General features: G+C 39.9%; 2 protein-coding genes across 2 annotated transcripts; both read left to right on the top strand.

Moving 5' to 3' along the window:
• Positions 1-1,118: 1,118 nt before the first annotated feature.
• LOC120570119 (trace amine-associated receptor 13c-like) lies at positions 1,119-6,305 on the top strand. Its single transcript, XM_039818343.1, has 7 exons — positions 1,119-1,260; positions 2,476-2,482; positions 2,714-2,755; positions 2,891-3,139; positions 3,238-3,329; positions 5,169-5,370; positions 5,489-6,305. Exons 1-7 carry the CDS (start codon positions 1,119-1,121, stop codon positions 6,303-6,305), a joined length of 1,551 nt encoding a protein of 516 aa, XP_039674277.1.
• Positions 6,306-21,842: 15,537 nt separating this feature from the next.
• On the top strand, positions 21,843-23,220 carry LOC120570118 (trace amine-associated receptor 13c-like). Its single transcript, XM_039818342.1, has 3 exons — positions 21,843-21,861; positions 21,969-22,161; positions 22,410-23,220. Exons 1-3 carry the CDS (start codon positions 21,843-21,845, stop codon positions 23,218-23,220), a joined length of 1,023 nt encoding a protein of 340 aa, XP_039674276.1.
• The last annotated feature ends 554 nt before the right edge of the window (positions 23,221-23,774 follow it).

Here is a 23,774-nt window from a genome sequence, read left to right as displayed (position 1 = left end):
TGCTTTAATGTTTATAAACTACATTATTTTTCTCATACTGTCTGTCTGAAAATACCTATATTTACCTGTCAAACGTTCCTTATATACAGTATATATATAGTTGGGTATAGTGGACGCCTCGTTTTAAGGCAGGCGCAGTATTTATATAGCACCTTCAGTGCTGTAATGTAAAAAAGTACAAATACTTTGTTACTGTATTTAAGTAGAATTTTCATGTATCTGAACTTTACTTTGTTATTTATAGTTCTGTAAACTTTTACTTTTACTCCACTACATATCCTAAATAAAATGTATACTTTTACTCCACTACATTTTCCCTTAGCATCTTCGTTACTCGTTACTTGCAAATGTTTACGTACGTTGGAGTGAAAGATTCTTTCACACAAAAATTTAAATTCAGTTTTTCTATTTGCTGTTGTCAGACTTGATGTTTAAGAAGGTGTGGAAACCCTGAATATTATGCTTTACTGTAAGGAAGCCACAATAAAGTTCATAATCAAAGTTTTTTTTTTCTACTTTTACTTCTAATAGCTAAGTACATTTAATATCATAAAATGATGTGGTTTCTCCAAGTTATCCACAGAAAGAAGAACAAACTACTGAATGTTTTTTAGGTGTTTTACCTTTGAGGGTAAAGCGTTTAAAAATTAATTCAGTGGAAGCAATGTGAGGTAACTGTTACAAACACTGTTACAATAAAGATATTTTAAGGCACCTATTGTCTAATTATTTTATAACCATGTTTTGGTACCTTTAGAGGAGAAAAAAGAAAAATAAGAAATCAGACTTACTGTAGCTAATATAATTACAGGAAAAAGAAGATGTATACACTATTGTAAATGCACATACAAGTGTATATATGCATTTCCACTAACCTATGTGTCTCCCACACCTTATCACATCATTTAGTAGTTAAAAAACTAAAATGTTACACACAAGGCCCCTTTAAAAAGCAAAGCAGTGTATTTCAACCACTAGAGAGAACACCACAGCACTCTATGATATGACCTCACCACTTGTGCCAAAATAATAAGGTGTCAGCTTTGTGTCTTTGTGATGTTTGAGTCAGTGTTTTCTCTGTCACTTTGCTCCTCTGCTGTGAAAAGCTGAATGACAAAATGCTGACGCTTAACGCCACAGCTCAGGTGGTCCACGGTGTGGCGCTCTCCAGGGACAAGACAGGAGTGACTGATAAGATATCTGCTGCCAACTACATGGTTTCTGTCCTCTTTGGCTACACCACACTAATCCACATGACAGGTCCAGAAGAATTAAAAGCCCAACCTGATCTAAAGGTTGTGATACAATTGTGGTTCATAATATATCCCTCTCCTCTTGTACAATTATACACATATACAATTTCCATATATTAATCCACATTTATACTAGAGTAGTGCCAGTTGGAGTTGTTCTCCTTGCAGATGAGACAGAAAGACCTTTCACGCCCACACAGGTGTTTTCAGTTATTAGTTAGCTGATTAGACCTCTGTTCAGGTTGAAGGTGGGCAGGGGTGTGCGGTATGACATTCGTCCAGCCCGAAAATAGTGCAACAAAGCAAACAGGAGAGATGTCAATCAGCACAGTCTTGACGCGCCCACGCAGTCCTGAGTCTGATCATCCAACATTATTGAAATCAATTGCATGGGTTAATCATGGCTGTGCATGATCTCCAATGAAAAAAATTGTCCACCTCAGACAACTTTAATTTTTGTTTTTTTAACTCAATTGGGGAGTAGGGGTGGGCAATAGCACAAAAGTTGTTTTTGATCCGGTAGCTTAAGAGTAAAAAATAAGTAAAGGAAAAAATGTAATGCAAAAAAATAAACTAATAAATTGTTAATATCAATACTCAAATTAAGATGTGTAGTGTCAGATGGCCGCCCACCAAGAGTCAAGTTCTGTCTGAGGTTTTCTGCCACTGTCGCTCCTTGGGAGATTATTGGATCTCTGTAAATTATAGAGTGTGGTCTAGACCTACTCTATCTGTAGAGTGTTTTGAGATAGCTGTTATGATTTGACACTAGAAATACAATTAAACTGAATTAAATTGATACTTTAGGTATTGTTGTGTTTACTCTACTCGGAGGTCTTATCAAGAGTTGAAACCAGTGAATACCAGCTGTCCTTCAGTGTGCTGCTGTGCTAGTCCACTTCTAAAATGTATTAATCTATCACACGTTCTCCCCTAAAACCAGCCAGGACCAAGTGGAACACCCGTGGGCGGTTTATGTGGCAATTCCAGCAGGTCTATAACTGAAGAGAAGGTTACTAAACTCTCTGCCACCGGGTAAGATATCAATATCTTATTGCCTACTACTTCTCATTTGAAATTTGGGTTTGAAATATACTGAGTATACGGAGTTTAGGCATTAAGTTGTTGACCAGTCTTTGATCTTTTGCTGTTTGTTGCCCCATAGCTGTGAGATACAGTATAATGACACTGCTGACAGTATATAATCATTCTGTGGTTGCAGGGGTGTGGTCAGAGCACGGAATTGATATTGAGATTGCATAGCTACTAAACAGTAACTGCTATAGCCTAAACCGTTCATATTCATTTAGAAGAATCTAAAAGTGAATGCACTGCAATGTGCATTGACATTGACAACAATCAAATTATCCTAAGAACACCATCATGACACAGAAAATCTCCACATTTGGCCTAATCAGCCGTCACAGCCCTGTGCATATTGACTTCTCCTGTTATTACAGTCAGCCAGATATCCAGGGCTTGGCCATCAAAGTCAAAACCAGGTGAGTGGTGGGTGTGAGGTACTGTATGTAGCTCAAGAGTTGTCACCTTTTCATTAACAAGAGAAGGGTGACTGAGCTTCACTTAGTTTTTGTGTGCAGACTGACATATAATTAGCAAGTATATTTGCTTTCCAGCTCTGTGATTCAGCAGATTATATCTGGAAAATGGAATTACAACCTGACCATGAAGGCCTACACCAACGCTGACCGCATCAAGGCTAACCTTAACCCAAGCACCGACATCCAACTGGACGAGAAAATCTGGGTGGAGCTTAAGACCGATGGGCTGGATAAAAGAATGGTTGTTGTGGTGACTGACTCCTGCTGGGTAACCGATCAGCCTTCGCTGAAGGGAAGCCTGAGATATGACCTCATTATCAAAGGGTGAGACACACATAGAGGTGCTCGTGGTAATTAAACCCATCTTTGTTGTTGTTGATGTTGGGAATTCCCTGTTATGTCTGCTTTCCTGTTTTGAATAGCTGCCCTTACCCTGCTGACCAGACTTTGAAAGTGGAGGGCAATGGGCTGGGAACGTTCAACAACTTCTCTTTCAACACGTTCCAGTTCTATGGTCAGACTGGTGACGTCTACCTGCACTGCAGATTAGAGCTAAGCGCCACACAGAGCAATGCCTGTGCCCCAGTATGGCCAATTCCTCATTATATATTCACATAAATAAACAAATAAATTTGTGAATTGTCAAGTTTTATTAATCTCTCTGTCTTTTAACTGCCTCACAGAGCTGCAGACAGGCTCGGAGAGGGCGTAGATCTGCCTTGTCAAAATATAAGGATGAAAACCCGCCTTCATATCCATGGCCTGGACTTATTAGGTAAGTGCAACTCTCCTGCTGATTTCAACTTCCAATTTTCCCAATTTCCGAGCTCACTTCTTTAATATGCTTAGGGGAAACAACCGAATATCCATGATGTCTTTCTTGAGAACATCAGCTACTATCTGGAGCCAGTTTAGTGTTATGGGAAACAGATGGAGGTTCTTTAAGTGAAACATGCATTCGGTGTGCTTACTACATCCAATGTCTCACACACCTGTTCTGCACCTGTTCATTAGGTCAAGGAAGAAAGGGAAGCACCCATCCAAGGCTGAGGTTACACTTGTCTTTTCAATTGACTTTTGTCATGCCAGGACGCATTACTGGCAAGTCTGTGCGCTCCAAGATCGGATCTTGGTCTCTTTGGGATCCAATCTGCCAGACCACATGCCGAGGTGGCCTGGCTCGCATTAAGTTCAGATCTCAGTGAGGCGGCGGCCATTTGAAATGGAGGGGTACCAAATATAGCACTAGCAATATATTAAGTGTTACATACCACCACATACAACCTCCATGGTATTGGTTCTACAAAAGACTAACGATACACATATAACAATAAACACAAGAATACTAATTCAGTGTTAACCTAAATTTTATTTATCACTGCACATGAATAACATATCCTCTTTAGGGATAAAGGTGGATGAAAATATTTGCCACAATTAGGGGGCCAGAGGGAGATTGAGGCTTAATATTACGGCGGCATTAGCAACCCTTGCCCTTTCAAGAGCAAAGAGATGAGGAAAACATTCTGGAGCACAGCTGAGACCTGCTGTCATCTAGCACTGGGGTCACATTGGTAGCTGCGTTAATCACTTGTGTTTGAAGTCAGAGGGGACTGACTTACAACAAGTCTAGAAGTACAAACATCTATTCCCCATATTTTATTTAACTGTCGTTTTGGAGAAGAAACATCTGTATTATATAGGGATTAACAACTAACCATGACTTGAATTTGGTTATCTTCTTAGGTTTCCATGGAGTATCAACTGACCAACAAGCTCAAGACCCAAAATGATTCCTAAACTAATGTATTTTAATTGGAAGCATCTTTCGTGAATACAGCAAGTTTTTTTTCTGTTAGTTGTGACTTCAGCTGAAAAGCTGTGTCGCATTGCTGTTTTTGGTCATTTTAATTATTATAATTTTAATGTTATCAAAGTCGGACTATTTCATGAACTGCTGCGAGACTTGGTTGAGTGGGATGGGGGAAAAATTTGAGTAGCAGCATTTCCCACATGCAAAACTATCTGGTGTCTGGAAGCATTGGCAAATTCCACTGGATTTCACTCTTTTCGGCCGGATGTTCGTTACCTTACACTTTGTTTGTGTTAAACTCCGGTCGATTTATGAGGACTATGGTTAACTGTTCTCAGATCTCTGCAGGGTAAATCCAGACAGCTAGCTAGACTACTTACTAGTTAGCACCGCCCAAGACGATTGTGATTGGTTTAAAGAAATGTCAATAAACCAGAGCACATTTTTCTCCTATCCCGGAATGCTGTGTGGACTAGCAAAGCGAGACGAAGGAGGGACAACAAAGCTAGAAAAGTAATAAAACGTCTGAACTTTGTTCAGAAAGCTGCCAGATCTCAGCAGCTCCTCCTCTCTCTCTAATGATGGAGGGATTTGAACTGTGCTTTCCACAGCTTAACTCCTCCTGCAGGAAGCTAAAGCATTCTCATTCTGAAACTGTGTTTATTTACATCGGGCTGTCCTTCATCACTCTGCTCACTGTGACTCTTAACTTGCTGGTCATTATCTCCATCTCCCACTTCAGGTAGCCAAATATTTCATCTGTACAGAGAAATGATTGTACTTTGTCTTGATTTTGAAATGCTTTGATGACAAGTGATGCTAGAAATAATAATCAGTATGTTGCTCTCTTTTCTCTCCAGGCAGCTCCAAACACCCACCAACCTCCTCCTCCTCTCTCTGGCTGTCTCCGATTTCTTTGTGGGTCTCCTCGTGTTTTTTCAAATTATACTCATAGACGGCTGCTGGTTCCTCAGTGACTTCATGTGTGTTGTGTATTTGGATCTTTCATACATTATTACCTCTGCATCAGTAGGAAACATGGTGCTCATATCAGTTGACCGATATGTGGCTATTTGTGATCCTCTGCATTACTCAAACATAGTCACTGTGAGAAGAGTTACAATCTGTATTTGCCTTTGTTGGATCTGTTCTGTTCTGTACAACAGTCTCATATTGAAGGATAACTTGAATCATCCAGGCATGTATAATTCCTGCTCAGGAGAGTGTGTGGTTGTCATTAGTTACATAGCAGGAGTGGCTGACCTTATTTTTACATTTACAGTTCCTGTCACTGTTATCATAGTTCTGTATATGAAAGTGTTTGTAGTGGCTGTGTCTCAGGCTCGTGCCATGCGGTCTCATATTGCAGCTGTCACACTTCAGTTTTCATTCAAAGTAACTGCTAAGAAATCCGAGATGAAAGCAGCCAGGACTCTCGGTGTTGTTGTAGTTGTGTTTCTAATATGTCTCTGCCCATATTATTGTACCGTCCTTACAGGCCAGGATAACTTGGTCAATGCTTCATCTGCTGTCTTAGTGATATGTCTCTCATATTTCAACTCCTGTCTAAACCCTGTGATCTATGCCTTTTTCTATCCTTGGTTTAGAAAATCTATTAAAGTCATTGTTACTCTTCAAATACTGAATCCTGGCTCCTGTGAAACCAACATGCTGTAAAGAGACACTGTGGAGTGACAGAAAGTAGGCCTGTATGGGTTAAAGGAAAATGTGTGTTTACATGTGAAGGTTTAAATTTGACCGGTTCTGGTCTGGCCCCAAAGGCCAGAGTCTCTCTGACACCAATTTAGTCACCTCAACTACTGCTCCTTTAAGTTTTGTGTCCTTTGAATGGTAGACCAGAAACTCAATACACAGGAATTGCTCAGTTAGTCTATAACAAACTTTAGTAAATGATATTGAAAGCAAAATACAACTTATGAATAAGGAATCAGATTTCTTTCAAGACAATTATCTCTCACCCTAACGCCAACAGTCTGTTCGGAATTATGAATCCCAAACCTGACCTTTCCCTCTCTCTTTATCCTCTTCAGGTTTCCTCCTTCCACAGGGTACGCCGCTGCTTATCAGTGCATCTGTTCCAGATGTCCGGTTTCTCACAGCAATTTGTGCAAACCTCATGACTAGACCATTGTTTTCTCTGCTTATCTGACCAAAGTTAATTTTGCTACTGTGTTAATTACTTCCTGGGTGCTTCTCCGATCCAGCTGCACCCTCCACGAGTCTTATTACACTCAAGCCTTTTGAAGCAGAAAAAGCAAGGTCTATCGTGCCTTAAGGCCTCTTTAATAATATTCTTCAAAATATATTCTTGACATGTTGATGTTGAAACAAATATGTAAAGGACCTTAAAGTCAGGCTATACAAGAATTAGAAGTACACTACAGATAGACAGAGTGAACTGGCAACCTGTCTTCACTTTTTCATCAATAGTTTTTTCTGCTATTAGAAAGGATTTGTCTGATATGACCTGTTTTCTGAAATATTGTATAGTATGCTTTGTCCTTTATTATGATACTGCATGATCAATAATAACAAGAAATGTATTGAAAGATGACTTAAGCTTTAAGTGTTTTTTTTAGGTAATGTACAATATAAACGATCAAACATCAGTATAGAGAGTCATGAAGACGATGTACAGAGCAAATAAAGAAGGAATTTGTTTATAAGGGCCTTATTTTAACAATTTAACCCTAACCCTAAGCGCACAGTGTGAAGCACATGGTGCAAGTGCATTTAGGGCGTGCACAAATCCGTGGACGAGGCGCATGGTTCAAAAGGGTTGTACTTCGTGTCTTAATTAATCATAGGTGTGTTTTGGGCGTAACATGCAATATACCAATCAAAGTGTCAGCTCCCATTCCCTTTAAAAAGCCAGGCGCGTTTGTACCTTGGCACATTGCTATTATGATGGCAGATTTGCTAAGCAGGAAGGAGAGATTTTCAGGAGAAGAAACTGATCTGCTCATGCGTGAAGTGAAAGCGCGAGCAGATCATATTATAATACTACTTCACGCTGTAATATTTTAATTTTTAATCTTTTGCATGTTTGTGTGCTGCTGCGCATCCCTGTGTGTGTGTAACAAGCATAGTGTACACACGCTGTACATAAGCCTAGCTGGTAAAATAACAATTAAATGCTACGTTATTGAATTCAGACCAAGATATTGTTGGTCAAGATAACAATACACCAAGAATGCACCTCAACACACCTCCTTGTAAGACCAGCATGCCCATGGGTGCACAGATGGGCACAGGTGCATTTGCTATTTAAACGACGTGGGCGCTGGACGGGAAATTGACAACTGCGTCGGTCTTAAACTAGCAAAGACACTTGCGTCGGGCTTCGCGTTGCAAGTGCAAGATAGGGCCCTAAGAGAGACTGTTAGAGGAGGGAACAAAAATAAATAAATAAAAAGTTACATGATGGAGATTTGGTGAGAAAGCTGTCAGAGGTCACCAGCCTCTCCTGTGTTGGGGCAAATGTGTTTAAACATGTTAATGTTGAGTCAACAACAAAAAAAAAAATCAAAAAGCTCTGGCCAAATAAAGTATTTAAATCAATATACTACAGAGATATTCAGTGGAGTAAGTCAATTGATCCTCACTTTGAATCATAATCTAAATTCATTTTATTTTAAAATAAAACAGGTTGACAAAGTGATTACATAACACAAGCTGCATTACCTGTTCTTATGTATTTTAACTCCTGTCTAAACTCCATCATATATGCCCTTTTCTACTATTAGACTTATTGTTACATTTCAGATACTGCAATGTAATGTGAAAGCTGCCGTCCGCATGTTCTGTGTGTAATAAGGGTTGCATAGTCCAGCTTTGCCAGACCCTCCTCCAAAGCGCACTGAAGGAGAGTCTGGCTACTCCACATAGCGTTCAAGGGTGGGAGGAAAATGTGCTCTGGTTTAATGGCATTTCTTTAAACCAATCAGATTCGTCATGGCCCGTGCTAAACTCCGCACAGAGCCGCTGCAAAATAGCCGTGCAAGAGAAAACTCAAATTGGAAAGATAGTCTAGCTAGCTGTCTCAATTTAACCTGCAGAGATCTGAGGAGCAGTCAACAATAGTCCTCATAAATCCACTGAATTTAAAATTCCAAAAGAATGAAAGTGGAAGGAAATGGAAAATACATGCATCCGGCAGAATTTCCTGCAGCACCGGAGGAATCTCGAAAGTGGAACGCAAAGGATATAGACTAGGGGTTGCATGACGTCCGATTTTTTAACGTTGACTGGTTGATGATGACATCATTGACATTTATTTCAGTCATTAGCCTAATAAAATCACAGGAGAAGGAAATGCTTTGCATTCTATGCCTGTATTTTATCACCCTTTATTGTCAACCCTTGAATAGATTTTCTTAAAGTGATGGTTCGGAGTAATTTCACCCTAGGGTCCTTTGCACCATGACCTCGAGCCAAACACGCCCCCAGAAGCTTTTTTCACCTTTGTCTAAAATTGGACGAGTTAGCGTAGCGTAGCGTTATCAGCTGAATAGCTTAGTGCAGGGGCTAATGGATCCGAAGTGTCTCTTAACATTACCCAACTAATAATGCCCGAAATGATACCAAACGTCTACAGTAGTACAAATAGGTTATGTACTCATAAAACGATGGATTGTAAAGTTTGTAAGTACACCAGAAGTTTATGTAAATAACACTTGCCTGCTGGCTTCTCGTCTCTGCTGCTGCTGCTGCTGCTGTTACTACCGGGCAGTAAGAGTGCTTAGGGCCGTCTACAAATTACAACACCGAAAAGAGATGCAACAAAAATATTTATTAATTTAATGATTAAATAAGGTAATGTCTCCAAACTTACCTCAATTATAACTTGTCTCCTGCTAGTTATACTACAGCACTTACTTTAAAAAATAAGTTAAATTAATAAATATTTTTGTTGCATCTCTTATCGGTGTTGTAATTTGTAGACGGCCCTAAGCACTCGCCTTACAGCAGCAACAACAACAGCAGAGAGCAGAAGCCAGCAGGCAAGTGTTATTTACATAAACTTCTGGTGTACTTACAAACTTTACAATCCATCGTTTTATGAGTGCATAACCTATTTGTACTACTGTAGACGTTTGGTATCATTTCGGGCATTATTAGTTGGGTAATGTTAAGAGACACTTCGGATCCATTAGCCCCTGCGCTAAGCTATTCAGCTGATAACGCTACGCTACACTAACTCGTCCAATGTTCGACCCAGGTGAAAAAAGCTTCTGGGGCGGTGTTTGGCTCGAGGTTATGGTGCAAAGGACCCTAGGGTGAAACTACTCCGAACCATCACTTTAAGAGGCTTGCTTTGTTTAGCTTAGCCTTTCTAGCATTTTGCAACCTGTCCAATTTATCAGCAAGCACTTTTGCAGTGAGCTCAACTACCTGTTTTTTCAGTTTGTGTTTCATCGCGCTATACTCAAACTACTGTACTGGGTTTACCAGCGGTAATTTTACACACACCAATCCTGGTAATTATGTCCAACGCTGCATCCCGCATCTCTGTGATAGTCAGTCAATCAAAAGTTCGCCGTAAACAAACACTCTGCATAGTCTATTAGACGTCCTTGTTGGCAACAAATGCATTCTGTTTATGCTTAGTGATGTATGCACCCACAACCCAGTCTCACGGCAGTTCGTGAAATGTTCACGTGATGTAATCTATTGATTCATGTACACGGACACATTTACTCACGTTTTTTTTCGTGATGGTCAGCACATTTTTTAAACTAATGTATTTCAATGGGAAACATCTTTCGTGATCACAGCAAGGTTGTGGGTGATCTTACGTTTCCATGACACGCAGGAAGAACAGGATGGTTGTGTTTAGGAAAAGAACAGACGGTTGGGTTTAGGAAAACAATAACGGGACGGTTGGGTTTAGTAAAAGAAGAAAGCGATGGTCGGGTTTAGGAAACGTGACACCCGGTCTCCTGGGTGAAGGTCCTGTGTTGTTTGACCCATCCACCACCCCAACCAACCTCCCTATGTGGACTTTCGGCTTTTCATACTACTCGCTACCGTAGTCGCTCTTAGTGCTACGTCATCTGGCAGAAAGAATCGTGCTGTGATCAAGAAAGCTGCTTCTCATTAAAATAATTCACAAAACATGCTTATCATCACAAAAAAAACGAGATAAACGTGTCCGTGTACACAAATCAATAGATTAAATTACGTGAACATTTCACGAACTGCCGTGAGACTGGGCTGGTAGGCAATTTAAATGGACATTAAAGGTACAATATGTAACATTTCTGCTTTAAAATGACTAAAAATGACCATACCTATGTTATATAATTTTATGAGTTGTGTTCTTACACTATCCCAAATGTTTCCACCAAATGTCAAACCCAGAGAAATCTGTTTTTATTTTCAGACAGTTTCCTTTAGTCGCCCGTCAGTGGCGTCATATAACCTTTCACTGTGTATTTACTCTAACTTCCGTCAGAACACTGGCACCAAGATGATACGTTCAGGAGTAATTGTAAATCATACAATGTCACAGAAAAAAAATACTTGTAACCGTAATACTGCTTTTTTTGCCACACAACATCATTTTGTGATTAATTACATCCCACTTTTTATCACAGTAATACAACAGAGACCTTATTTATTTTGAAAGTTCAATATCGATATCAGATTAACGTTACTACAATGTGCTGGTGACAAGTAGCTAACGTTGATGCTAATGCTTTGTGGGTAACATTATGAGGTTACAACATTGTTCAACACACTAATAAAGTTATTTTTAGTATAACTGTTTCGACAACAGTTAACAGGACTGGGTTAACCCACGAATAACTTCACTAGTAACGTTAACGTTAGCTGTATAGATAGACGATTAATCTAATGCTAATTTACCCCGGTCTGTCTGCCTCACTCCGGCGTAGAGAGACTCAGTCGGGATGACAGCTGACAACAGCCCCGGGACATATAGCTAGCTAGCTAGTTACCGTTAGCCCCCAGTCAGCTATCAGCCAGCTACTTTCATTACAGCAAACCCCCGGCCAGAACTTATCTCGACTGCCTGGTGCTTACGACGCTAACGGCAGTTTAATTAAACGTCGGGAAACAGACCATATCAGACCCAGCACCGAGTCACAGCGGCCACGGGCCATCCATAGCGTTAGCTACATCTCCGTAGCGCTACCGGTGTATGTGCCGAATTTCTCCCCCCTTCGCGTTTAGCTGTCTTTACGGTTAGCTAAATTAACCCGACAAAAGGTGGGTTAAGCACCAAAACGAAAAGTTAAGATTACTGAAAAGTGAAGGGGAGATAATTCCGGGCAGCTGGGAGATGTTCTGCTGCTGCACAACAGGCATCGAACGTCCTCGCTGTCGTGGAGATTTCCCCGACAATCCCCAATAAAAAACAAGGTCTATGTTGTTAGTGACAAAACCACATGATCAGCGACTAGTCGACATCAAGCTCAAAACATAATTGTGGAGGAGTAAAGTCGACCAGTTTGTGCAACCCCAAGTGTGTATGCATACAGATGAATCTATTTTATACATTACAGGTTTGAGGCTTATTTCCTGAGCCAGAGAACACAGGACATTGTACCTATCACACATCAGCAACACAGAGAATCCTTAAAAAGAGCTGATTCTTGCTTCAGAACATTTGTTTTACATCCAAATGTGTTTAAACAATTCTTCGAGTTTAGACCAAAAGAACATGCTCAATATGTTTTACATATGTAAAAACATTCAAATTAAAACTAAACCATGTACTTTAACATCCTGCACACGTGTTGGTTTGTCAAATCTATGTCTTACGTCTGCTGCTGATTACCTGCCATGGCTGGATTACCAGACAGTGGCCCCAGAAGTGAGAACGAGCCCTCATTTGCTCCTTGTTTATCTGCATTGTGTACGGTATTTCCATGGAGTATTCAGTTTTGCTGTTTCTGTGTAACTTGATTAAACACAAATTGATTAAGGAATATGCAATATGTCAGCACAATAGCAGCTGAAATACTGAAGTTCCAACATATTTTGACACAGGCCTCCACTTCAAAACAGAGTCTCTAAATCGGTAAATAAAGGAGGACCCACATTAATGCGTTATCATGTGCCTTTTGACAAGCTAGGTGACTACAATGAGATATGAAATGAGCACAAAGAGAGACAAAATTACTACAAAAACATGCACAGTGACTAAAAACAAAGTTTGGGTGTCATTCTCCCAGGGTGGGACACACTCACTCACACACACACACACACACACACACACACACACACACACACACACACACACACACACACACACACACACACAGAAACTCTAATTGTGTAAGTCATTAGCTGCTCCTCTCAGTGTATCTCTCTGGCTCAGAACAGTTTCACACCTGCTTTCATAAGTGTCCCATGATGACATCACTGCAATCAAAGGTGTTACTGTAAGAAAACAAGCTCTAACATCAACATGATGCAATCACTGCTACAGTAAATAGAACAACAACTTAAAGTAAACATTGTTTTTAGCTGAGATAATTTCATCTTTCATGACTAAACATTTGTGACGCAACATCGAGTCGACTCATTAACACATGATGCAATCTTTGCTTTAAGGATCTGATCGCCCAAATCACATTCCCTAAGGCCAAACGTCTAAATGATCCTGTAATTTGTAAAGGGATAACACATAAAAAGCCTTACTTACTAAAACAAGAAATTATATAATTATGTTATAGTAAACTCAAAATATACTATATCTAAAAAATATATTATACCAAATTACACTCTATTTAGAACCAAATACCGGTGCTTATTAGAAGTTATACCATGGTCTGGGTGAATACTCGATTCTGATTGTCTGCAGGGTGTCCATAAAAAAGTGATGTAGAACACCTACTAAAGGAGTTCTGCTGAAACTGACTGTTTACTGTTCTAAATGAATGTGCTACATTAAATCAAATAGGAAATGTGAATCTGTTATTTCCAACTCGTCCTCTGAAGGATGGCGCTAACACTCAAGCTGCAAGAAGTAAGTTATACTTCCCCTCTGGACTGATTTAGTTTCACAGCGAGTAACGTTATCTCACATCCCGTTCACTGTTCAGGTCACTACTTCAGGCTGCGGCTGACAGTAACGTTAAACATTGCAGATAAAATTGTTCATAAAAGTCGTTATATTGTTTTGGGGACAATGACATGGCTGGATATATAGCTAGCTTGTCTTGTTGTTCAACATACTGTCAAATTATTTTTACTGATTGCCATCTGTACACAATGTTATTGACTTTGGATCTTGCTAGCACAGCGTTAGCTTTCTGGCTCGTAGCTAAACTGAAGGGTTGTACCAGCTGAGCAGACTAATGCTACGTTTACACGTGGCCGGCTATTTTCATAAACGGACATTTCAACCTCTCGGTTTTCAGAAAAGTGTTCATTTATATGTACCCGTGTATATATGCCGTCAATGCAGTCAAGAGCACGCCAGACCTGTAGGTGGCAGTGTAACGAGAAGCTCAAGCCCACGTTAGTCAATCAGAATCCCGACAATCGCAACAACAGCAACCAATCACGTCCTCTTTCTCTCTCTCGGCTTCCTAAACCTCCGTTTGTCTCAGTTTACATGCAAACATGCAAACAAAGTTTTCCAAATTTTTTTTTAGAAATAATCGTTTTCTGTGATAAAAACAGGGTTTTCGTGTAAATGAGAGGCCAAACCGCAGGAAATTATCTGCGTTTTCCCTTTGTGTAAACGGGGCCTATATAGATCTCCCATTGCTAAGGGAGGCAAGTCGTATCTAAGGTCTTTCCTATTTCCTGGAGGAGTGAATAACGTATGCATTGCATAAGAACCTTATAGGATGGGAATGATTGTTCCAGGTATTAGTCAAACCGTCAGGCGTAACCAGGGAAACAGAGTTATTGTTTGGATAAACTTTAGATTTCGATTGTAAAACAAATTTAAAATATAAACTAATGTTTTAAAAATATGTTATTTGGCAAGTGAAGTAGAGAAAAAATGGAATAAGAGGCTACAGGTGTCTTTTGAGATGCTGAAAGGCTGTCTGGCTAATTATCAGTTAGCAGCAAGGGCCAAATATTTCGCCACCATCATCTCCAAAAATCACCACAATCCCAAAGCATTGTTCCATACAATAAATTTAGTTCTCACCCCTGTTGACAACACTTGTCCTTTACCATCCACAGCCATTTGTGAGGATTTTCTAACATTTTTCTTAACAAAAATGGATCTTATTCGTTCAAATATCTCACCGCCCATTTATGATCCTGGTCGGATGCTTGCCCCCACTGCCATCCTTAATGGTTTTCAGCCTGTATCTCTGTCTCTCGTCTATGACACTATTGCTCATACAAGGTCCTCCTCCTTTGGATATTGTTTCTTCACACCTTTTAAAGGATGTATTGGACACTGTAGGTCCCACAATTTCCCTTATTATAAACAGCAGACTTGCCAATGGAACTGTCCCATCCATTTTTAAACACGCAATAGTCCATCCTCTTATTAAAAAACCGAACCTCAACAAATCAGATTAAAATAATTTCTGTCCCATTATAAGATTCCCTTCCTGTCTAAAGTATTGGCAGACAATTGTTTATGCTCACCTACTGGCTCATTTAGATAATAACAACATCATGGACAAATTTCAATCTGGGTTCAGGGTTCGTCACAGTACAGAATCAGCCCTTCTTAAAGTCTCAAATGACCTGCTACTGGCTCTACACTGTGGTAAATGTGCCATCCTAATTCTAAATTCTAAAGACCTCAATGTAGCATTTGATACAGTGGATCACAATATCTTATTAAACCGTCTAAAGGACCAGGTTGGCATCCAGGGCACTGCCCTCAAGTGGTTTGCCTCCTATTTAGCTGATAGGACTTTCTCTGTTAACATTGGCAGCCTTTACTCCTCCACAGCCCCTATTTATTGTGGAGTAACCCAAGGTTCCATTGTAGGACCTATTTTATTTGCTCTGTATATGCTCTCTTTGGGATATATATTCTGCCAACACAATGTTTCCTTCCACTGTTATGCTGATGATGCAAAAATCTATTTGCCGTTAAATCCGGGGGATTCAAACTCGGTTACATCCATTCTTAACTGCCTCCAGGATGTGAAATGCTGGATGGCCAAAAACTACTTACAGCTGAATGACTCTAAAACAGAGGTGATTCTTCTTGGTCCCCCAAACACTACAGCAAGCATAGCTAGCCACCTGGGTCCGTTGTCTCTTAACCTGCACGTCCATGCCAGAAATCTTGGTGTCATCTTTGATTCATCACTTCGTTTTGAGAAACAGATCAATTCATTGGTGAAAGGTTGCTTTTTTCAACTCCGGAATATTGCCAAACTCAAGACCATCCTGTCTTCTGATGATATGAAGACTGTCACCATTGCATTAATCTCCTCCAGGCTTGATTATTGCAACTCACTGTATCTGGGTGTTGGCCATTCCTCTTTGTCGCGCTTGCAGCTGGTGCAAAATGCTGCAGCGAGACTTCTGACTGGCACAAGGAAAAGAGAAAGCATCACACCGATTCTAGCATCCCTGCATTGGCTACCTATTAAATACAGGATTGATTTTAAGATTCTTTTATTTGTTTTTAAAGCCTCCTCAGCCCCTACTCCAATTCCAGGCTTCTTAGATCCTCGAATCAATTATTTTTAACTGTTCCTCGATTGAGGTTAGTGGGTAAGGGAGATCGTACCTTTTCTGTGGCAGCTCCAAAGCTTTGGAATAATCTCCCACTTTGTCTCAGATGTTCCCCCTCCATTGACAGTTTTAAAACACATCTCAAGACATATTTGTTCACAATGGCCTTTGGTTGCTCTTAGAGGTTTGTAGCATTTTAATAAAAAAAATGTTATGTGATTTTAGTGGTTGTGCTGTGCGCTTCAATTTGTACAGTACTTTGGTCAACTTTGGTTGTTTTAAATGTGCTATATAAATAAACTTGACTTATTTGCTCGCTGTTTATCTGCATTGTGTACGGTATTTCTATGGAGTATTCAGGTTTGCTATTGCTGTGTAACTTGATTAAACACAAATTGATTAAGCAATATGCAATATGTCAGCACAATAGCAGCTGAAATACTGTGTCAAAATATGTTGGAACTTCATGAAGTTCCAACATATTTTGACACAGGCCTCCACTTCAAAACAGGGTCTCTAAATTGGTAAATAAAGGAGGACCCACATTAAGGCATTATCATGTGCCTTTTGACAAGCTAGGCGACTACAAGTAGCTATAAAAAGAGCACAAAGAGAGACAAAATTACTACAAAAACATGCAAAAGAAAAACAAAGTTTGGGTGTCTTTCTCCTGGGGTGGGACACACTCACTCACACACACACACACACACACACACACACACACACACACACACACACACACACACACACACACACACACACACACACACACACACACACACACACACACAAACTCTTAATTGTGTAAGTCATTCGGCATTCAGCCAGACCCACGAAATGTGAAAAGTGTAAAGTGCTCATATTATGCTCATTTTCAGGTTAATAATTGTATTTAGAGGTTGTACCAGAATAGGTTTTTGTGGTTTAATTTTCAGAAAACACCATATATTTGTTGTACTGCACATTGCTGCAGTTCCTCGTTTCACCCTGTGTGTTGAGCTCACTGTTTTAGCTACAGAGTGAGACATCTCACATCTTTACCAACTTTGTTGGGATACGCACATGCGCAGTAAGTACTGCAAGCTAGTCAGTTGCAGAGTATGAGGGAGTGCCATGCTAGCAGCTAGGCGAGCATTATAACGTGTGTTACAAAGTGACCACGTTTGTCTCTGAAGTAAAGGCTGGACTACAATAGAGCTGTTTGGAGCAGTTTGTGAACAGTGTTTTCTGTTGGAGATGGTAAGTCCCTTTGGGGTGGACTTTGGGCTTTTTCACTTTGTAAACCTGTAACGTGCACAAAAAGATATATAACACAATAAAGAAAAGGGAAAAGCCAAAAAGCATAATATGAGCACTTTAAGCCTGGCCTACTCCAAACACACCAATAGAAGCAAGAGCACTAGGACTTTGTTTATACTATTGTAAGTTCATCAGGAGCTTTGCACATCACAGTGTTCCACTACATGCTCTTACTGAGGAACATGCACACTTCCAATTGACTTCTCAATGCCAGGATGTATTTACTTGCACCTGAAACAATCCCTCTCAAGCCCACCTGTGGTTGCATTCCCTGATTTCACGATGCCATTCTTTCTCTACACTGATGCTTCAAGCTCTGCTATCGGTGCTGTGTTGGCTCAGAGACAGGAAAATTAGGAGAAGGTAATTGCATATGCTAGCCATGTTCTAACAAAAGCAGAAAGGAATTGGTCAACCTACGACAGAAAACTGTGGGCTATTGTCTGGGCAATACGACATTTCCGCCACTACCTCTACAAGCAGCCCTTCATTATTGTCACAAACGACAAACCTCTCTTAGGTCTCAGGAAAATACCTATTGACAATGACAGGACTGGTCGCTGTGCACGTTGGGCTCTTGAACTTCACCCTTTTGAGTGGACTGTAATACAGAAAGTTGGCCGCAGGCACCTCAATGCAGATGCTATGTCACGTTGCCCTGCTGACACGATCTGTAGAGCAGAGCACCTAATGCACTGCTGCTATCTGTCCAGAGACATTTGACTCCTACTTTATCACAGCCTCCTGGTCCAGATTTACAGTGTGCTACACAGTTTGTCTCCTCTGCAATTATGCTTCAATTCCCTAAGGAAGATCTTAAAAAGGAACAGCAACAAGATTCTATGTTGTCAGCGGTCATTAACTGGAAGGTTAAATGTCAGAAACCACCATTCTGGTGCAGGAAAAGATGCACAAAAAAAGCACTTTGGCAAGAGTATCACAGACTTATTTTTTATAATGGTTGCTCTGTCCTAAAGATTTCAATCCAACAAATCCGTCATTGCTGCATCAAGTTGTTGTCCCTCACACCTTAAAAGACGCTGTTCTACAGCTGCTGCGTGGAAATCTAGTAACTGGTCATCTGTCTGCAGATAAAGTACTGAAACGTGCTCAGCAGTTGTGCAACTGGTCAGCTACAACAAACATATGGTTTACCCAAACACCATTTATTCAGATTCTTTCAAGTAAGAAACTATGTAGGAACACATCTTCCTCAGTTTGAGAAAGCAGGGCCAGATAAGTTGGATGACTGCCTAGGTGAGTTAGGGAGGTCAGATCACAATATGTCCTGTTTATATGATAAGTTGCAAGAGATAAACTGCCCAACTACTGCCACTGTTAAAGCAGATTGGGAAAAGGATTTGGGTACGAACATACAAAATGACCTATGGGACGAGAGTTTAGCATAAATCCACAAGTGCTCAATAAACGCATGTCATTGTCTAATAGAGTTTGAAAACCTACATAGGCTACATTATTCCAAAGAAAGACTTCATAGGATCTTCCTGGAACTCTCTCCTCTGTGTGAAAAATGTGACACTAATGTTGGTGATTTACTTCATAGTTATTGCTCTTTGCTGCAAAATACAAGTTACTGGAGTGATATCTTTAGTTTCATGTCTAAGGTGTTAAATATTCAAACTGTCCCAGACCCAGTTTTAGTAATCTTAGGGATATCCAATGAAGCAAAGAGACTGACACTGGCACAACAGCATTACTTGGCATATGGAATTCTCACTGCAAAGAAGTGTATCCTCTTATTCTGGAAAAAGAAAGAGGAACCTACAGTGAAGATATGGCTCACGGAGATGATGGACTCACTCCACCTTGAGAGGATCCGGTTCATCCTTAAGGACAAACTAAAAGACTTTGATAACATTTCGCAACCTTTGGAATCTTATCTTACAGGACAAGTAGTATACTGATCGCAGTCCGGGGTGGGTTATTGCGGGTAGGGATCAGGGCCTCTCATATGTTAGTTTTGTGTTTTTTATTTATTTATCCTTATTTCCCTTCCTTTTCTTGTTTGTATACTGTAAAAAAAGAAGCACTGTAATAAGAATTTTGTAACTTGATTTTTTAAAAGTTGTGCAACTGGTCATTCATGGCCCATCACATCAAGATATGGTTCAAGCAGTGTGCTCCATGTGACGCAAGACAGAGTTCCATACCGCACCAGAGAGCGGCATTTTTTTTTGTACTTGAAGGATTTTTTTTGTACTTGAAAGATTTTAGTTTGTACTTGCAAGATATTTTTTGTCATTGAAGAAATACGTTTCTTTGTATGTGTAAAACATACTGTATTTGTTTGATAGGTAGGTTTCTTATTTGCAGAACAAAATGCATTAGTTTGTGAATGATGTTTTGTATTTGCAAACCACACTGAGTTTGTTTGTGAATCGTTGGGCGTGAGTAAAACACATTTTGTGTGTGTGTGTGTGTGTGTGTGTGAGGTTTTGGCATGATTCTAACTCCATAGGGGGAGGAAATGTAAGATTCACAAATTATTCACAAATGAATCTACAAAAATGCATTTACAATGTTTATACAGTTTACTCTGTCCATAATTGTATTTAAACACTCAGTACTTTCACATTTACATGTTTAATTATTTACATCAGCAGTTAGGAATCTACCTCTGGATTTCCTCACATTTACCTGAGTCTAAGTTCTGCTTTCGTCTGATTGGTTAGTTCAGCTACATGTGATTGAGTAAAACAAGGAAGTGTTGTTGTTGTGGAGCTGATGAAGTGGGAAGAACAGTAAAGTGCTGCTTAACAAAGTTATTCGTCTCCATCCAGCTGTTTCTTCTTATTTAGAGTGATACAACCACCACATATCAAACCCTCACGTTACACAGTTAAGTTTGCCCGATAAATGGTGACTGTTGGCAACAATGGATAAATGTATTTATTACGTCTACATTGATATTGGGTGCCGAGGCCTCCCGGTGTTGAAATCATCCAGAGGTTACACTGAAATGTGAAATATTTATTTTGATATTATGGTTTTAGCTGCTGGCTATTTTTAGCTCACTTGCTTGCTAACTGGTCAGCTAATGTTACCAATGCAAATCCAGGGCTGGCAACTTTTCAAAAAGCATCTCAAAGAGGAGATTGATTGATTCTCTGATTCATTCTCTGGGATACAAAAAAGCTTAATGTAGTCTTTCACACTCCCTCTTCCTCGTCCTCCTCCTTCTCATCTCTCCATGAACACAACAACTCGCTCTCATGTTCCAGGTTAACTCAATTACACCCAATAATCGGCTCCTCCTGCACATTTCTGGAATCACTGCCAGTGTAAAGCAAAACCTGATACTGAGTAACTCAATAAATATACTCAATGAATACTCAAAGCATACATACCTGAAGCCGGGGAAATGCGGGGGGAAATGCGCCTGGGATGGCTTATGAAGTAGCATTGCAAATGTAAGAAAATTTTGAAAATTCCACAGACAGTGGGCGCTCTTGAACCCCCTCACCTTCTCCGAAAGCATAACTAGTCGATCACGAGTGGCTCAACAGGTAGATCTATAGATAAACTCATCTTTCAGGCATTTGACCGACTGAGTTGACACTTCAGCATGAGAAATCGGGGGTGTGGCATGTGAGCGTGTGAAACCAATCAAATGTGTGTCTCACGGCCAATGCGTGAGAGTTGGCAGCCCTCGCAAATCTAATCAAGAAAAACGTAATATGTGGGGGCAACTACCACTATTTTATTAGAATGATATGAATAAACTTACTAAATGAGGTGAATGGGTAAACTCGTACGTGAACTATGAAAACTACAACTCCCATAATCCCGGCATCATCAACAGTATGTGTGCACCATCCATTGTTTTGATTGAGCCCTAGAAGCAGAAAATTACATACCATGTAAAGGTTGATATTATGTGGTGAAGAGGTTTACTCCTCGATGCAGCGACCGCTGGTTTGACTCTGACCTGCGGCCCTTTGCTGCATGTCATTCCCCCTCTCTCTCCCCTTTCATGTCTTCATATGTCCTGTGAAAATAAAGGCCTAAAAATGCCCCCCAAAAATAATATGATGATATTATATGACTGTACAGAAAATGTTATGGAAAATGACCTCAAAATACATTATAACGCAAAAACATGTCCTCATGTTTAACCTCATAAAATCTTTTGTTTCAGGGTGAAGTGATTTTATCTCACTCCAAACTAAACTAACCATTTTGCAGCCATGCTTCCTACTTGACAATGTCATGTTTCAACATCAGAGGGAGGTGATGAAGTCGCAGAAGAAGAGTATGATGCAAGAGAGTTTGATGCAAGATCATTTTCCATAAGGGGGAGAGCAATACATAAGCTGTGTGACCAAAGCATTTGTTGAGAAAGCTGCCAAAGCTAAGCAGCTTCTCTCCTCCTCTTCTCTCTGGGGATGCAGTTGGAAAGAGTTGATCACTGCTTTCCACAACTCAACTTATCCTGCAGGAAGCCAGATCCTCCTCACTCTGGTGCTGTACTTATTTATATTCTGCTGGCCTTCATCTCTCTGCTCACTGCAGCTCTCAACCTGCTGGTCATCATCTCTATCTCACACTTCAGGTATATAACTTTCTTTCACAGAATACGCTAAAATGTTGTTACATGTTGTTACACTGTCTTGGTATTTACAGTAAGAAGTGGTTTTATATATATATATATATATATATATATGTGGTGGCCCTGAGATCATAAATACTGGTTTGTTGGCCTACTATTTTGAATGTGGTTTTTAATCATTACTGCTTTTGCACAACTGCTATTGATAATATGCTGATAGTGTTTACAATGATGATATTATCTCACTGCAGGCAGCTCCACACTCCCACCAACCTCCTCCTCCTCTCTCTGGCTGTCTCAGATTTTCTTGTGGGCCTCGTGGTGATGCCAGTAGAAATCCTCCTGACAAAGACCTGCTGGATCCTAGGTGACCTCATGTGTGTGCTGTATTACATGATACCAGGTATCTTAATCACTGCCTCCACAGGAAACATTGTGCTCATTTCTGTTGACCGCTATTTGGCAATTTGTGACCCACTGCATTACCCCACCAAACTCACTCTAAAAGTTGCTACAATATGTCTTTTACTGTGTTGGATTTATTCTTTTGTCTATATCATTATTATTATGAATGAAAACCTGAAGCAGCCAGGCAAGTATATTTCCTGCTATGGAGAGTGTGTGGTCAACATTACAGGAGCTGCTGATATTGCGGTCAGCTTCATTATTCCCATTACTGTCATCATTGTTTTGTACATGAGAGTATTCGTGGTGGCTTTGTCTCAAGCTCGAGCAATGAGGTCCCACATTGCAACTGTCTCACTCAAGCATTGCAAGACTGTTAAAGTTAAGAAATCTGAGATTAAAGCAGCCAGGACGCTTGGTGTTCTCGTAGTTGTGTATTTGATGTGTTACTGTCCTTATTACTGCGTCAGTCTCTCAGGCCAAAATATCTTGCTCGGTTCTTCAGTTGTGGGCTTTATGATTTTTCTGATTTATTTTAATTCCTGCCTAAACCCAATCATCTATGCTATTTTCTACCCCTGGTTTAAAAAAACTATTAGACTTATTGTTACATTGCAGATACTGCAGCCTGGCTCCCGTGAGGCCCAGATACTGTAAAGCGACTCCGTGAAATGAGTGAAAAGGCTCCTGTCCCTATGTTGTGTGTGTATGTATACATATGGTTTAATGAATCTATGTTATAGATTATAGGTTTTAGGCTCTCGCTTATTTTCTGAACCAAAGATAACAGGGCTCACTACCTATCACACATCAGCAACACAGAGAATCCTTAAAAATATTTGATTCATGTTTGAAGACTATTTCAACCCACAAATGTGTTCAAACAATCCTTAGACATCCATTGGACAATGGTGATGATTTTAATGACCCTTCTTCATATTTCAAGCTTTAGAAGTTTGTGAATCATGCATATCTGAAGTTAAATATGAATGTAGTACTTATTTCATCCCACACAGTTCAGACACATCTATCAATTATATATGGGCAATATACCCTTTTTCTAAAGGACACAATGTATTTATGAGTTTAGACCAAGGTTATTATAGTTTTGCATTTTTCATTAGTTTTTATTTTTATTTCGTTTTGACTTTTTTCAAATTCTGTTTAGCTTTAATTAGTTTTTAAAGCGGGTTTGCAAGTTTAGTTTTTAT

This window comes from Perca fluviatilis, chromosome 12 (genome assembly GCF_010015445.1).
Source record: "Perca fluviatilis chromosome 12, GENO_Pfluv_1.0, whole genome shotgun sequence".
Lineage (NCBI taxonomy): Eukaryota > Metazoa > Chordata > Actinopteri > Perciformes > Percidae > Perca > Perca fluviatilis.
Note: the sequence above shows the minus strand (reverse complement) of the source record. Positions and strands in the feature narration are given on the sequence as shown.